General features: G+C 22.8%; 1 protein-coding gene across 5 annotated transcripts; it reads left to right on the top strand.

Annotated features, from left to right (window-relative positions):
• The first annotated feature begins 9,561 nt into the window (after positions 1 to 9,561).
• LOC129615701 (putative uncharacterized protein DDB_G0277255) lies at positions 9,562 to 17,729 on the top strand. 5 transcript variants are annotated; one of them, XM_055531058.1, is made up of 2 exons: positions 9,562 to 9,669; positions 12,407 to 17,729. In XM_055531058.1, exon 2 carries the CDS (start codon positions 13,703 to 13,705, stop codon positions 17,462 to 17,464), a length of 3,762 nt encoding a protein of 1,253 aa, XP_055387033.1. In that variant the 5' UTR covers positions 9,562 to 9,669; positions 12,407 to 13,702; the 3' UTR covers positions 17,465 to 17,729. The 5 variants fall into 5 exon arrangements, with proteins under 5 accessions (XP_055387033.1, XP_055387031.1, XP_055387034.1 ...); XM_055531056.1 differs by lacking the exon at positions 9,562 to 9,669 and adding an exon at positions 12,065 to 12,154; XM_055531059.1 differs by lacking the exon at positions 9,562 to 9,669 and adding an exon at positions 12,065 to 12,114.
• Positions 17,730 to 19,528: the final 1,799 nt, after the last annotated feature.

Raw genomic sequence — 19,528 nt, forward strand, 5'->3', positions numbered from 1 at the left:
AGAATGTTAAAAAATTCATAGTCACGATGTTTTTACTTTCCAGACGCATAAAACATTTTTTTATAATTGAATATTATTATTTGAAATTAAATAATAAAAAAATAAATATTTTCTACTATTTTTTGTTATGATGTAAAAGTAGTGATTTTTTTTACTGCTATTATTAATGCAATTTTTTTAAATTAAACATTAGGTTTTAAGAATATTTTTTTAAAAATTTTTCAAGAAACAAAACTAATAAACGTTTTTTTACAAATTGTTAACAGTTTAATATTAATACTTTTCCCCCTTTTAACATTAGAGTTCTTCATAAACGTAATACTGCAAATAATGACTGTGAACCGCAATACTACAAAAGCAAAACGTCATAAATATTAAATATATTTTTATTGTATTCTATATAAAAGCAAAACTATTCAGAATTCATCTTCAGAAAATTTTGAAATTAATTCGGGAGTGCGGCATGGTGACGCTTTATCAATTCAACATGATAATAGAAAGAGCTATATGGACAAAGGTGGAAATATATTTAAAAAATCCTATCAAATAGTAGCATAAGCTGATGATATTGCAATTATATCGAAAAACCACAGGACATTGGTAGACATATTCGTGATATTAGAAGAAAAGCCTAAATAAGTAGGATAGAAAATAAATTAAAAGAAAAAAAAATATTTAAAAATGTCGGAACAAGAACATAGAAGGTCCGCCCAAAATATAAGAATAAAAGGTGTGATAAATTTCACATATCTGTCAGTATTAATTAAAAACGGTAACATACGAATAATTAGAACTTGTTGCAATCAAAACGACTTTTAAGACAATCGAAACTCGTAAATTATAAACCGGAATTATTCGTATGATTCATATGGTGTCCAGAACTGGCAACATTGTGCGAAGGATAAAATTGTCTGGAGAAATATTGTGAACAAGGCTAAAATTTACCTCGAACTGTAATGCCAAACGATCATGATTTTGATAAAAAAAAGCAATGTCTATGAAGAAATTAGGTTAGCAACATTTGTTTATGAACACATATATATTGCAGTTTTTGCTATATATCGCAATATATTGCGTTTATGAAGAGACCTTTTATTTATTGCATTATAAAAATAAGGAACTTTATTATTGTTCTTACATTTGAACTCACATATAAATGTCACAATATTATTAAAGTTTTATTTAACATAAAAATGTCACTTCTGTCTGGAAATTCAAATGAAATTTCCATAAAATATGAAAAATATTGTTATAACAGTCTATACATACCACAGACTTTGAGGAATTCATTTACATTTATTAATCTATATTTTTATTAAGAAGTTTCTGTTATCAATCAATATTTTGGCAGATTATTTTCTAATAATATTTAATTAAAAATAAGAAATTATTTTTCTTTATTTTACTTTTAATTTCTGCCTTTTATATTTGCATAGATGTATAATCTAACGTTTTTGGAATCTCATGGACAAGAATATTAAAAATCAAAAGATAAACTCTTTGTAATTTTCATTTTAACACAATAATATTTTTAATTTGTCATAATACAATATAAGTAAGAAAAAAATAAAAAATAAAATTACTAAAAATGTCAATTTTTAGAACAAAGCAAATTCTGAAATTTCCATAAAAAATAACAAAAAAAAAAACAATCTAAAAACAAAAACATCCAATATCAAAGCTTTGATTTGTACTTGAGATATTTTTATATATATACATACACACATATATAAAATGCAATTTATATTCTTCAATAATATTTTAGACAAAGATAAAGCAAAATGCAGCATGATAAAGCAATAAACATACAAACAATATACTTTATTTATTTTAATATTGTAAAATAATTTCCTTTTAATTTTATATTGCTTATACATACATATACTCTTACATATTCATATACATATATTTTTTTTCACTTGTATTTTTAAGATGAAAACAATTTCTATTTTTACAGTTTTCACGGCAATTCCGAGAGATCTAAGAACAAGGTGAAGCGATCTTAATTTAAATTATAAAATTGTATATATGTATTAGATTTATATAAAATATCATGAGGAAATATATTAAAAATTGTTCAGTTCAACTTTAAGGTATAATTGAATTATTTAATATATGTAGTTGTATAAACGACAACCCAAATTGCTTGCATTTTATTGCGTATGTTAAACGAAAGCAAATGACAATGGAGGGAAAGTTGCAATAATAAAATTAAGTAGCTTAAATTTAGATAATTTTACTAATAAAGGAAATTTATTCGAGAATCAGCGAATTATTCCACTTTTTTTCAAAATAGAATTTTCGAAACAAATTTAGAACAAATTGTTATACCCAAAAAGACTCTAGTGCAACTTAATCCGCACTCATATCATGCTATAAGAATTATTTATTTTTCTTTATCAAACTACATTTTGTATATTGCAACTTTCTTAGAACATTACATTTTCAAAACAAAATTATTGTATAAGTTGAAGGAGTTAAGCCTATAAGTGTAACCAAATTTCGAACTCAATCAATTTGAAAAACTTAAAGAATTTTTCTTATTTGGCAAATATTTTATCGTAACTATAATAATTTGATTTTGATTTTCATCTACAGAGTATATAATAGTGTGCCAGCAACTATTTTATAATATTAATAATCAACTATTATTAGCTTTTCCCAGCAACACTTCATCTATATTAGCACTATATCTCGGTCACTAATAAATTACAGCATAACAGCCACCTCAAGCCGCGGGACCTCCATCGAAATGATCTCAATCGTAGGCGACTCACCCGCTCGAATTCATTCAATAAATGATCCGTCGTTTCGTCCTCTTCCAGGCAGAGACGGCAGACCTCGCCCTTCCCCTTGCCCATCCTTTTCAAATGAACCATCGAGGGGCAATGTTCAGTGAGTACACCCACCAATAACTTCATATATATCTGGGCGACCGAGTGTGGTACGAAATATTATTTACATGTGTAAATTAAATATAAACTTTCAACAATTTAATCTGAATTTTTTAATCATAATCGAAATTTTGTTTTATATTATAAATATTGTAGCAAATTTACTACACCTAACGAATATTTACAAATCTCCGATATAATTGCATATAAAATTTATAGTGTATATACATATTCAACAATTTCTGTTTATATTTTATATTGTATATATTTTAATATTATTCTCCCATTTTTATAAATTGGAATATATTAAATAAATGTGCTTGAATTTTTATACAAACATACATAATACGTTCATGTTTATATTTATAATAGTGCATCATGGAAGTATTTCCTGACTTCCGTGTTGAATAAAAATGAAAATGTTGAGAAAATTTTATTACAAAAAAAAAAAACGAAAAAACAAAATAAAAATAAAATAAGTATAGAAAAGCTTTCAATTCAATAATAATTGCAAAATATCAAGAACATTGAAATCTATTAATGTACCGTTATAATGTTCTAATAGTCATGGTTATTAAAATTTTTTTTTTTTATTTTATAATATTTTATATGTATACTTTATATAGCTGATAATAAATAACAGATTATTATAAATGAATTAAGATTTGTTTTAACATATAGAAAGAATAGAATAGAAAATTAATATTATGGGTATTTTAAATGAAGGATAAAAAACAAATTAATTGATTCTAAAATATGAAACTCATTTTAATTTTAAATAGAAATTAATTAAGTTATAAAATGTTTAATGCATTTGTTTTTTTGATATTTTGCTGCAATACCACGCCTCATCTCATTTACTTTTCTTTATTGCAATCAAAAATGTGAAAGAGAGGGTAATTATGCAAAATGAGGGTTATTCTGATCTAAAAAGAGAAGAAAATAAAAATATTAATATTTTGAGTTATTTTTATTAAATTTTAAAACAAGAGTTTTAAAATTAAAAATTTAATTTAATTGACTACCAACCGCGTTAAATGCGTTTCAATACGAGTATACAAACATACAATTGTTCCCTCTCCCAAATAGGCATTACAGGAAATTTTTCTCGCTCAAAGATAAAAATAATCAATTATAATCAGGGAATATCACAACCCGAAAACCAAACTTTCATTTGCGAATCTTTTTATTCCACCAAATCTTAGTAACTAATTGATAGAATTTCTTGTTGAGCCGAAATTTAATATTGAGCACTTTTTGCCAAATGGAACTATAACTGAAAAAATTTGCAAGGAATTCTGATAGCATAAAATGAACCTCTACTAAGAATTAAATTTATATTTTTTTTAGGAATTTTAACTAAAAATTTTAAAGAAATGTTGAAAGTAAATTTTTATAATTTTTTTCACATAAGATTTTTATTTTGTTTTTTAATTATTTTTTATAATTCTGATCGGTCTATATTTTATAGAAACGTTGTGTATAGAATTTAGAAATTACTTAATATTGTAATAGCATATATGGAGATTCTTTTAATATTAAAATTCATAAATAATATTGCCAGAATTTAAAATGAGATTGCTAATCATAATTTGAAATTCATATTTTTAACGCAAAATATTTTAGTACGTCGGTTGTTAGAGCGATTTTTAAATAAATTATAATTCCTATACTGTATAAGAAAAAATATGTTTAAGAATTTTGAAATTAAAGAAATTATTTAATCACATTTAATCTACTTTATTTTTTAGTTTGGGGATAAATCTTATAATTACATACGTATAAGTATATTCCAATACGTACGCAAATTCAGGTTTCTTTTTTTTTATATCGAATCATAAAACCAGTCCTATTGACATAATTTCGAGTTTTTTTGTCTATTTTTACTAATTCTGTTTATATATTTTAGATCTACAATGAATTTATGTAATAATATGTGTATGTAAAATGTAGATATATATGTATATATATATTTTACATGCATATGAGTACAATATACACAATAAAATTCATTTATAATAAATTCGATTAAATTTTTGTTTTTGTCTCCTTGCAATCTAATAACTGTAAATCAACCCCAAAAAAAAAATCTTTACTTTTAATTACAATATATCTTGTAGATACACATTCTATATTTAAAAAAAAAAAAAACAAAAAAAAAATTAAAAATAAGAAAACGCAATGCAATTCCTAAAGTGCAATTTATAAAAAAATTTATTTATTTTTTATTGAATTAATCAAAAATTAATCTAAAAACTTTTTAAAAAATTCATTTAAAATTTCAATTTTTAAAGATTTTTTTTTTTTTTTCAATTTTGTATAACATGAAAATAGTGCGAAAAACAGCCTACCCATTTAAATCAGGCTTATAAGGCTAGATACCGTGTTATTTTTGCACAATACATAGATGAAATATAATTGTTGTAGAAAAAAGTGTGATATATAAACTGATTAGGCATATTTAACACGAAATTGTACAAGGTTTGAAAACTTAATTTAATTGCGTTTGTATATAAATAACACGAAAAGCTGTTGAAATTTGCGTGCAGTTACGAAATTTAAATGAATTCCGCGAAAAGTACACCATTCCGTATAATGCATAATAAATATATACCAACTATATGTATTTTTCTTATACAGAGTGTTTCGCATATGGTGGCAAATAATTTCAGGGGTGGTTCGTTGATTGATTTCCAGTAAAAAATTGTATGGTTGGGAGTATGCAGATATACTCGATTTCTAGCTACAGCCTGTTGAAAAAATGTTTATAACTTCAGAACTATACAAAATAGTGTTATCATTTGGAGTTATTTTTACAGACGATTGATTTTTCTTTATTTTTAATAAGAATTTTATTATGGTCTTATAGTTAATTTGATTTGAGCCATAGTTTTCGAGACACAACTCGTCAAAGTCAGAATTTTAAATTGTTTTTACAAAATTCAAAATTTTTCGATGCGATACGATAAGATCTATCTCTTATAGTTTTGCCAGTAATCATACAATTTTTTGATGGAATTGATCAAAGAATCTACCCTGAAATTATTTGTCACCTTTTGCGAAACACCCTGCATATCTCTTAAAGTATAAAAATTATTTTAATATAAATTTATTACTTTAATAATAATGATTTTAATGAAAGTAAACTGAAAAAATAAAATGATAAAATTATATGTATTTGGTAACAATTAATTTTAGGACTCTTGAACGCATTTATATTGCTGTAATTATACATATATATGTATATGTGTATATATATGAGATCGATAACGAATCAATTTGTTATGGTATAAAAGTTGCTCATATAAAATTGTTTTGGCATACGGATCAAGTAATATATATTATTTTACTTATACAAATAAAGTATTAAGAAATAGTACAATTTGAAGGAATGGCGGGGGAATTTGAAAATTATTAATAATGAAATGGCATATTTCTGTATTGACAAAGAAGATTTTTAAATGCAATTCAAATTTACGTGACAAATTTCTAGACCAATGACTGTTTTCTCGCCGGATATTCCAGAATTGGAATATCATAACCATATTACACGTCACAAATTCGAAATAGCACCAAAAATTTCGAATTGTTCTCCTACTGCTGTAAAATTAAATTTTATGCTAATTTTATATGATTTAAATTTATAAAATAATATAATAATGAGTTTTTACTGGTAAAGTAAAAAATTTTGCAGTTTAAAATGCAATTTAAAAGTTAATTTTTAAATAGTCGTATTGCATATATTGCATATACACATTAGACACAATCGCATAATGTATGCGATGTGTGTCTAATGTGTGCTTATAATTGAAATCATTGTAAAATTTTATTTAATTATTCACTTTTTTTTTTGTTTAATATGCATGTATATATTATATAGAAAAATTTTATAATTGGAGATATGAAAAATTACTTCAAAATCATAAAAAAAATTTGAATATTTGTAATTAATGTTATTTTTTTCTATATGCAAGTAAAAATTGCATATTCACAATTGTGTGCTTATAATATGCATGTATGCTATAGTTTAAGTAAATATTTTTTTTTTGTTTTTTAAATTTTAATATTTATAATTAACAATATTTTAAGTGAATTAAGTTAATTGTTCAAAAAATTAAATATTTCGTTTTTTATAGTTTGAATATTTTATGAAAAATTTGATCGGAAACAAAAAATTAAACAATATTTTTTTGTTTGGTCTTGAAATTATTCATATGAAGTTTTCAAAGTTGAGAGAATAATTTCTAATTTTATTTAATGTAGTAGTGATTTTGAATTGATAACCCTAGATTGCCAGCCACGAGTAAAATTTACTCACTTTAAAAGCGTCGTGTTTGATTTTGTTGTCTCTTCTGCATGCATTCTATAATATATTCGCTCTTGCTATTAATGCATTATATTCGTTTGTAACAAGAAAATCCAAAAAAAGGGGACCTCTAGAATTGTGTGAGTAAAATTTACTCATAGTTGGCAATTAGCGTAAAAAAATAAGGGCTACAATTCTGCCTGAATGATTAAGCATTATTATACTTTAATAATTAGTATTTTTTTTTTTTTGGAAATTTCATGTGTAAGTAAAATTTACTCACAGTTGGAAAAATAAGAGCACAAAAGTGGGTTGGAATTCCAGGGTTAAATTTATGAATAAAATTATTTAAAATATAAAAATTATAAATGTATACAAATATGTATATAATGTTTTATCATATTACAATAAATATTTTCTTCATTTCTTTTTCATTTAGCGAATAACACTTGTTATTACATAGACCATATCGAAACAAGATGTTATTTAGAAAATAACAGTGTTCATAATAATTCTTCTGTTTTAAAAATAAAAATTATAATCTTAACAATTTTCAATTGTTTTTTTTTTTTTTAACTATAATAATTGTTATTTTAAGCTCAAAAAAATAACTATACTAAAATTAGGAATAAATTGCCTATAAACAACACATTTACGTACATGTGTTTTTAGAATTTTTCCTAAAAATATTTAATTATTATAATTAATTTTTTTTATTTTATTTTAGGTAAACAAGTGTTTTTCAAATTAATTCAATTTATTTATCCATGTACAATATTATACGAGTATAAAGTTAATAGATAATATGAAAAATTTACAATTTTCCTCTGAATTATACTTTGTATACACAATTCTAAATAAGTAATTAAATGAGTTAGAAATTCGATAGAATGAAATTTGTTAAGCTAATCTTGTTTAATTTTTTTTTTCAACAAATTCATAGTTGAATAAAATTTTAATTAATATTTAAAGTAATTTTTTTTTATATTTAACATTTATTTTTAAAAATTTTAAAAGCAAATTTTTATTTAAATAAAATATTAATGATTATTATTCTAATTTAAATATAAGGAGTTTTCGGATCAAATATAAAATTTCATTTAATATGGGTCGAAAACAAATCATAAAGAAATTACGGTAAGGCAGCTGCTTATATTATCTGGAATTATAACAAAAAATATTGTTGTGCTACGAAATTTTCAGTTAAATAGATTAAATTTTTTTTATTTAAGAATTTAATTCATGAATTTATTAAAATATAATTTTTTTTTATGAAAAATGTCCAAAAACTGATTACAGTTTTAATTATACAGAAATAATTATCAAAGAAATTTGTTATAGAATTTTAACTTTGTCGACAGTAAAGCATGTGTTACGAACACAAAATATTTTATAAAAGAACACAATTTTCAATATTATTTTTAGCAGAAGTAAGGACTTTTGCTTTATTCTATAATACTAAATATTATGAAGATTGTTCAATTCTGACTGATCAATAGAAAATTCGATATTTTACCTAACCATCTTTCATCATTCATTATTATACACAAGTTTTGCATACGTATACGTAATGAGATAAATATTTTCTTTTAGTAAAATTTCTGCAATATTCTTTTCATAATGATCTATTGTAAAGTGTTGGCAAAGGATTTATTTATTTTAAAATATTATGAACGATTTTCCTATTCTACTTTATTAAATCTTGCTTCATTCTCTTATGCCTACAATAAATATAGAATTATTGAATAATTTTGATATATATATGTATGTATTTATTTTAGAAAAGCAAACCTAAAAACAAATTGCAATTTTTTGTATTGTTAGAATTTGTTTACAAGAATTTTAATTTTGTTTAATATTCATTATATTAAACTAAATTGATTTTAATATTAAATATTTAATATTAATTAAATTAAAGAACTAAATCATTTTTTGAATGTAAATTATTGTAATTTTCGAAAATATTCACAAAATATTAATTACACCTATACTTTATTGTAATCTATTCCGCGAATTGAATGTTTTTTTTGCACTGCATGAACAGTGTAATATACAACATGTTTATTGTATGTGTTGAATTAAAATTTAGCATAAATACGATCATTTTCAAAATTTCAATGATTTATATATTACGCTACCATAATACTCGTAATATTTAAAGGATATACAAATATAAAATGATTGCTATGTCATTGAAATTATTTATTTTTTGAAATACAAAAGCATATGTATGAAAATTATACGAAATAAAATTTGTGTGTTATTTGTGTGTACAGCTATAGGGTATGTTAGAAAATTTATGCATACAATATTATTTTTATAAAACATGTTTTGTTTTTTTTTTTTTTTTGCAATCACCTTAGTACATAAAAAACAAGAAAATAAACAAACACCTGTGCAATTTCATGTGATTTTTAATTGTAAAATGGTTTTCATTTACACACCACCAAAATATCAAAGTTTTGGGGAGTAAGTTTTTTTTTTATTTTTTGTAACAAGCAAATGAAATTTTTTCGTAATTTTGCTAAGAAAAATAAAAAAAAACCAGAATTTTTTTTAGTCTAAATAGAATGATTTTATTTGTTAAAGTATTTTTTTTTTTTTTTTTTTTATTTTTATTTGCATGAGATAATAAAATAGCATTGACTGTGCGTAACCGTTGTGTACATATATTAAAGAAAACAAGGTTTTCCACGATTTTTTTTTAATTATATCGCGATTTTTTCTTTTCTTAAATTTTCTGATATTTTCTTTATTTTCTTGTTAATTTTTATTCTTCTTATATTTTTATAAAATTGCATTCACAATTTTTTTGTAAATATCAATATAATAATAAAAATATATATATGTATGGAAGTGTTATTTGTATATGTGTTAAATGAGAACACGTGGTTTAATTAAAAAGCTTTAATTTTATATACATAATGTTATACCTTTCACACATTTTGTTTTAAGTATAGTGTTGTGTTGTGTTGCGTATTGTGTTATGATAGTATTTTATTTTTTAAAAAGAGAGATTAAAAAGAAAAACTCTTTTTCGCATTCTCATTTAAAATAATAAAGAAAAAATTTGCATTTTGGAGAATAAAATATTTAATAGATTTTTTTTTAAATTATTGAAAAGTTTTGTGATAGTTGAAAAAAATAAAAATTTAATGAAATATATTGAGAATGCATAATATAATAATCGTTTACTCACAATATAATTATGAATTCAATTGAATTTTCATTACAAAACAATTACATCAATTATTGTAAAAGAAGAAAAAAAGAAAAAGATGTTTGTATGTAAGTTATTATGAAACCTATTTCCCTTATATAGGCTTATATTATATTATTGTGAAAATGTTGCATGGAATTGAGCAATAAAATTAGTAACTATTTATTTTTAAGCTATTTAAATTTCCTTAATTCTTTGTTATATTTTAAATCAGTTGAATTTGATTTTAAGAAATCCTTTGGAAAACAAAAAGGTCGAGGTCATCTAAAGATATGAAAAGAAGTTATAAATTAAAAAATTTTATAACTTCTTTTCATATATTCTTACACAATCTTAATAATTGAAACTACATGTAAATATATTGAGCGTGTGTTTAATTAAAATGAAATGCTAAGTGATTAGAAGACACTCCTTTCCGATATTTTCTTGCAACATATGAATATGTTAATTTTTAAAATTTCATTTTTGTTTGCCGTGTATTACAATATTTGTATTACAATAAAACAGTATTACAAACAGTATTACAATATTTTATCCAACATACGTACATATTTAAATCCAATACACTCAGGAGTCCAAATGAATGTTAGGACTTTACAAGTTATATTGCATAATATAGCTTAGGGCTTTATGTTTACATAAGTATATGAAATTAGTTTAGTTCTTATACATAATTATAATAATTATTTACATTATAATAGCTTAAATTCATATTATCTTCTTTAGTCAAGGATACACTACTCTATTTAACAATATTATTATATTTTTACCATACGAGTATATAGACTTAAAACCTTTTGTATTTTTACAAGTGAATTTCAAAAAGAATACAACAAAAATTCGATATTGTGCAAACATTTTCACCTATACCTCGTAAGTATATAGTAATGCTCATTTTTATATTTTTCCCTATATGAAAAATTTAATCCTTACCAAATAGTTTATATTATATTAGTAAAAATCTCAGTATAATAAGCAACATATAAAAATATTTTTATTTATTTTTCAAAATTTAACAGCAAAAATATTATGTGATTAACTAACAACAATGAGTGCCCGAAAAAAAAAAGTCGACTAAAATCAAGGCAATTGAGATATGACATAAAAAAAAAAAAAAATTTTTTTTTTATTCAGTTTCTAAAAATTCAAGTTTATTGACAAAAACAAAGAAAATCAAAAAAATTTTCACAAATAATAAAATTAAAAATAACAAAAGCTCGCGAAAAACAACGAGAGACAGAGAGAATATAAGAGCAAATAAATTTTTCGACTACTACAAAATTTGAAATACAAAAAAAAATTAAAAAAAAAAACTAACCCAACTCAATATTAAATGTATTATTGCATTTTCAGAGGCGTACTCCCAAATATTCAATAATTAAAAATTTTACTACTTTTATAAATTTAATAACTATCTTGTATTTTCGAAGTGAATTTTACAATCACAATCAAGTAAAAAAAAGCTTTTCAATAACAGTGAATGTATTATAAAATTAGTAGATCATGCAACGTATACTCAAAATAAAAGCTCTGTTGAGAAAAAAAAAAATTAAAAGAAGAAAAAAAAAAGGAAAGAAAATAATGAACCGAAAGTATATAACCGGCTTCAAACAATTCAATAATTTCAGTCTTTTCGCTACCACAGTCGAGTTAACTTCGGAGAAAGAAAAAGAAAAATTGAGAAAAACAAAACGGTTTTTAAAAAGCTCTATTTTGTTCGATACTAATTTATTTGTTCGCTTTTATTTCATTTCGTTTTTTTTTTTTCAAAATTATTTTTCACATTTAATTAATAAAAGAAATATATTTCCAAAAAGAAAATTTTAATAAATAAATTTTTATATTAACAATTAAAATTTAAATTAAAAAAAAATATTCTCATCTTGTTACGTATGTGTTTTTTTTTTTATTAATTTTTTGGAAATTAAAATTTTAATGCCTTAACCATTATTAAAAAATAATTTTGTATTTTTAATATTCATATAGTTCGAGACTCGAATACTATACCATATAATTAATTATAGAAAAGGATATACTGGAATTAATTTAAATAATAATTTGCAAAAAATAATACAAATAAAAAGAAGAAGAAGAAGAAGAAGAAGAAGGAAATAAAATAAAAAAATTAACAATAATTTTTGGATAATATTAAAATTCTGATGTGATATTTTTGGTGCTATTTATTAAAAATTGAAAAAAAAAATTGAAAAGAAAGGAAGTATATTTAAAAATTTTTGTATGAACAAATAACAATTTGGATAAAATATTCAACATATGAAAAATTAAGAGAGTGGATACTTCGAAATAATTTCTGTGTGCTATAATTTATATATTTTTTTAATCAGTAATTAAATTTTTAAATTAAAAATATTTAATAAAACATAAACACAATTAAAAGTAAATAAGAAAAAGAAATCTTTTTTAAAAAATTAATAATATTTAATAAAATAATTATTTAAAATTATTTGGAAAATTTAATTATAATTAAATTTGAAAAATTTTCAAATTACATAAGTCTCACCAAATTATTCAACAATTGTTACAACAACAACAACAACAACAGTAACAGTAACAACGATAATGGATTTATTAAAATATTGAACTTTATTTTTGGTTATTAACGTTTTAAGAAACACGAAAAAATAAAGAGCAAACATTCGGTAACAAAGTTACTCACCTCAAAAATTTTGTAAAATAAAAAAAAAATTATACATACATATAAATATATATTTATATAATTTTTTTTTTTTGAAGAAATTAAAAAAGAAAGACTGTATATACCTTGTATATATATATATATATATAGATAAATAGATTTACGTGTATATATAGAGATAGTTATTTTATGTATGATTTATTTCGCAACAGACCATAAAAACCATTAAATGTGAAAGTAAAAATTTTTCATATTACATACTTATAAACGAATAAAAGTTAAAAGAAAAGAAACCGAACAAAAAAGAAGAAGAAAAAAAAAACGTGGAATAATTTTTCTTAATGCTATTGAAGCGAGTGAACTTCTTATAATCAAAAAAAAAAAACAAACAACAAAAAAAAGAAAAAAAAAAGTAACAAAATTTTTTAATTTTTTATTTTCGTGTATAACAATCAATAATTTAAGTGAACAATTTTTTTTTGTACTCCAAAAATTATTTTAATTTTTTCAACTATTCGAACTATAATACAAGTACATATACATATACATACATATATAATCTATAAAATCATATAATAATCCATTTATCTTTTTTGGAAAGCAATAACAGCAGTAATATATTTAAAATGGAAAATCAGATTAAAATGGATTTAAAAAATAAAACATGTTCGATTGTAAATGTAAATGAAGTTAATAACTCTGAGACTGACATTATCGCTAATGAAAATCAAGAAAACTCACAACAGCAAAAACAACAGCAACAAGAAAATCAATTTGTTCATTACGAAACTAATCAAGAATTACCACCCTTACAATCAATAGATAAAAATTTATTTATTGATAATTCAATTATGTTGAATGATGATTTGAATGCAAACAATAATCAAATCAATAGAGATTATTTAGAATTTACAAAATCTTCATTAAATAATCAAAAATTGCAATCTGAATGTATTTTACAACAACAAACTGATAGTGATAATATTGAAGATAAAATTAATTTAATTCCATTATCATCATCGATCGATTTAAATAAATCAATAAAATCATCAGCATCAACATCATCATCATCATCATCATCAGTATTAATATTAAATACTGAAAATAATCAATTAATTGAACAAGTACAAAATTATAATAATGATAAACCGACAACGTCAGTAATTGAAATAACATCAACAACACCAGCCATAATACCAGTAACAATAGAAGACAAAACTACAAATAATGCTATTATTGAAATAACTAAAGAAAGTGAAAGTTTAAAACAACAACAACAACAGCAAAATTATAACAACGATAATAGCATAAACGCTCTGAGAAATGAAAATGTTAATAAAATGTATGAAATGAAAGAAAAAACAGAAGAAAATAATAAAAAAATTAATTGTGATAATATAAAAAATTTTGAACTACAACAACAACAACAATCACCAGAGCAACATAATAATGAATTATTGCCAACAACAACAGCAACAATTGCAATGGAAGCGGCAAAAGCAGCAGCAACAGCAGCAGAAAAACTTGAAAATTTAATATCAGCTGTTTGTAGTAATAATGAAAATAATGAAAGTAAGAGTGAATGTTATAATAGTAATAAACAAGTTTTAAGTGATAATGATGATCAAGGTATTGATATTGATGTTATAACAATTTCTTCAACAGATGAAAATGTAATGGATAATTTAAAAGATGTTGAATTTGAGAAATTTCAAGAAGAATTATTAAAAAATTTTAATAAGAAAATATCTCAACAAAAACAAAAAGAGCAATTAGAAAAGGAACTTAATGAATCATTAGAAAAACGTGAACAACAGTTATTAACTGAAAACTCATTAAAAAATTCATTAAATTTACAAAGAACTCATTCCAAAACTGAAAGTGTTTTAGAATATTTGAATTCTGTTGAACCAACAGTAACAGAAATACAAGAGAAATTAATTGAATTTGATGGTAGTAATACTGCTCAATCATCAGATAATGGTTCATCTTTATGTTCAACAAATGTATTAAATGATTCTGAATCAGAAGAAGATGATCAATTAAAACCATTGATGCAAGATAATCATACAATTGTTGTTAATCATGAATTCTTTGTTTACAATAATAGTAATGATAAATATCAACAAAATCCAAGCTATAATGATATATTATTAAATAAAAGATTAATCAGTAATAATAATAATAGTAACACTTGTAGTTCAACTGATAGTGATTTATCAACCCAATTTGATCATCGTGATTTAACAACAATGTCACAAAATTCATTAGAAGATTATAATGATTCTGGTTTAGATACTCTATCACAACCATTCATTAATAAATCATCTACAAAAGAGATTCATTTAAAACAATTTGAACCAATACCACCAGCTCCAGCGACTACTCCTGTTACTGGTGTTCCAATAATGGCTAATAATGTACCATATAATCCAATGCAACAAGAATCAGAAGAAAATGAAATTCGTGAAATTGATACATTGTCACCAATTGAAATTCCAGATGATAAATTATGTGAAGACATTGTCGAACAAGTTGAATATTATTTCTCAAATGATAGCATTCTAAAAGATGCATTCTTATTAAAACATGTACGTCGTAATAAAGAAGGATTTGTTAGCTTAAAGTTGGTATCAAGTTTCAAACGGGTACGTCAATTTACAAAAGATTGGCGTGTTGTCGGTATTGCAATTGAACGTAAAAGTAAAAAAATTGAATTAAATTCTCTTGGTACAAAAATTCGTCGATTGGATCCATTACCAAATTTTGATGAAACAATGCCATCAAGAACAATTGTTGTATGTGATTTACCATTTGAAAAATTATCAATTGATAAGATAACTGATATTTTTTCGAAATGTGGTGAAATCGCTTTAGTAAGAATATTAAAACCTGGTATGCAAATACCAGTTGATGTACGTCAGTTTATGAATAAATATCCGGAAATGCAACAAAAAGAGTGTGCTTTAGTTGAATTTATTGATTCAGCATCAGCACGTTTTGCTAAAACAATGCAAGGTAATTATAAAATTTTCGAAATGGTTGCACCTAAAAAGAAAACTGGTAAAAAATCAATTACCACAATTACGAAATTTATTGAGAATTACAAATATCCAGATGCAAATTATGAGCGTACACGTGGCGGTATTGAAAATGGCCACCATTATCATCAAAGTTATAATAGTAGTCACGGGCAAAATATTAATTACAATAGTAACAATCAACAAGGTCACAACAATCATTATAATTTAAATCACAATCAAATATTACAAAGCAATAATAATAGTAATTTTGAAAATGAATATCGCCCGAAATTACGATCTAATTATGATGTTCGAAATTCACAACAACAACCACAACAAAATCAAGAATCACATTTACAAAATCATATATATCAACCACCATATATACCACAGAGAAGATTTTCAGTGAATGATCAAGAAAATAATCGAGAACATATTCAAAATATGAATAATATGAATAATCAAATTAATACAAGCAATTTCGTTGGTAATAACAACAATAATAACTTACATTTTAGTCATTATTCACCACGTCGTTTAAGTAATTGTTCAGTTAATGAATTACAATCACGTAAATATTCATCTTGTTCTGAAGGTTATTCCAGTTGTTCAGATTATTCGAGACGTGCATCTTTAACATCATCTTCTCAAGATTCATCATCAAGAAAAACATCAGCCAGTTGCTCTGATTATTGTCCATGTTCTAGACGTACATCACAATGTTCAGATATTTATCGTAAAATATCACAACAATCTGACATTGTTAGCTCATCACCAAATCGTCGTTTTTCAAATGGTTCATTTCATGGTTTTGAACGACAATATAGTAATACAAATGATCCAATACTTTTATCAAATAGCCATAATAATAATATGAATAGTAATAATACAATGAGACGTGTTTCATTTGATTCCAATTATGATCGTAAAATATCTTCATCATCGATCAATAGTAATAATAATAATAATAATATAAATAATTATAATAATACATTAAATAATAATAATAACAATAATATTAATAATCAACAACAACAGCAACAACAAAATGGCCAATATATTTGTGATAATCATTATCGAAAATATTCAAATGGTTTTGATCCAAATCGTAAATTATCTTATACCGATCAGTATTTTAATGGACGTCGTATTTCAACTGATTCTGGTTATGATCGTAAATTATCATTTAGTTCTGATATTAGTTCAACAAGTACATCACCAAGATCAAGAGCAAATAGTTTTATATTACCAAGTCAACATAAAACTGCTGCTGAAATACTTGTAAGAACACCAATTGGTCCAGATGGTAGTAAAGGATTTGCATCAAGAGCTAGAAAAGTTGGACAAATACAGTCTGTTAATTAATTAAATAAATTAAAAAAAAAACAAAAGTATAAATATTAATGATCATTTGAATGAAATTCATTTAATGTATATATATATATGTATAATATAAAGTACTTATATACAATATAGATTTATATATATATAGAATATTTATTATATAATTATAAATAATTTCTATATTATGATATTGTTTTTTTTTTCTTTTGCTCAGTTTGAAATTTTCATATACATAAAATTATATTTATTCAATAAAGATATTCTTAATTAATTGTCGTTATTTATTGTAAGCGTTTAATATTAATCATTCTTTAAAATTTGAAATTCTTTATGTTTAAAATATAATTATGAAATTTGATTCAAATTTTATGTAAAGTAATAAATGAAACAAACAACCTATATATATATATATAGGTTGTTAATGAATATTATATGAATAAAGTAAATACATTGTATTTTTATAAGAATTTAATAATGCTCTTTTGATTTAAACTAAAATAAAATTAATAGCCCTTCGTAAGTTAACCTTTTTTAAGTCCTATGTAGCTAGTTTCGAATTAATACGCCCTATACGTATTAAATATTTGTAATAAGAATTAAAAATTTTAATCTCTGGAAATTTATTACGCATGCATATTTGCAAGAGAATTTACATTTTGAAATTTACTGTCTTCATTTTAGTAATGGCCTAGATTTGTCATGAGTCAGTCTAATATTTTGTTCAAATTTCGTGCTACCTTAAATAAATATTGCCCTCATGCTTTTGTGGTAGAAATGTATTATAACAGTATAACGGATTACAATATTTCTTATTATATATTTTCTGCATCGCTTACACTTAAGTGGACTTAAGCCACTTAATACGTGTTTATGTTTTTTTTTTTAATTAAATTACATGAAAATTGCTTATTGAATATATTTAATACCCTATATAATAGTATATATAATCCGATATAAAATAGAATTTTAAAATATAAAATTGTATTGTGTTTATATTCAAAAACTGCAAATATATTATGTAAATTCTGTTATATGCCTTGAATATTTAGAAATAATATGAATGTGGGACTTATTTTAAAATGGTATAACAGAGTAATGGTAAACTATGGTATAACAGTATTATTTTATTGTGAGAATAGACTTATATGAATTAATACATAATTTTCTTTTGATGCGGTTTTGGATTAAACTATTAAAAATAGAATTGCATATAGAAAAGAGTAAGAAGATGAGTTTGGGTGCTTAAGATTAAGTTTTCTACTTGTAGATTGTAAAATCAAGAATCAATTTACAATATTTTAAATTATTCTATAAATTCTTTATTTATTAAAAGTATACGAAAATTTTAAATACGTTTAAAATTTTAAAAAATTTTTAATTACATTCGTATTGCGATTTTATATAATATTTGTGTGCACTAAAATCTGTTAATGTTATATCTGCTAAATATTAAATTCAATAACTTACATAATATGCTAACGGTAAAATACATAAGTACGAGTAGCAGAAAAATTCAACTATAAAATCAGAAATTTCAAACAATTCAAAAATTGAATACTTTGTTTTTGTTATCACATTAAAATTAACAATCAAGTTCAAATTATTTATTTAAGCAAATTAAAATATTCGGTTAAAACTAGAAATAATCAATTATTTTCAAACATGTAAATTTTTTTTTAGAATTACCAGATTGTACAATAATAATTAATAAAATCTTTTTCGTTAAAAATTTGAATATTGCATAACTACAAGGGGTTTATATATCGTGATGTTAATGCTACAACTACAATGCGCAATTATTGGTTTAGTTTAGAGATATTGACTTTTAAAAATACAAAATTTAGCAAATAATTTATAATGAAGACATCTAGTTTTGACATTATCATTTTCAGGTATTTAAGAATACTTTTAAGCTTAGATATTGATCACAGATGAAAGAGCATTCGATTTTATAATGCCTAGATTAATTATCTGAAAATATAAAATTTTCAAGTTATGTAGTTGTAGCATTAATCTCACATACAGGAAAATAATAAATTTTTAAGTAAATTCGCTTTGTATTTTTTAGTATCCTTAATTACGCAG

The sequence above is a fragment of the Condylostylus longicornis genome, unplaced genomic scaffold (assembly GCF_029603195.1).
Source record: "Condylostylus longicornis isolate FDR11 unplaced genomic scaffold, ASM2960319v2 ptg000145l, whole genome shotgun sequence".
NCBI lineage: Eukaryota > Metazoa > Arthropoda > Insecta > Diptera > Dolichopodidae > Condylostylus > Condylostylus longicornis.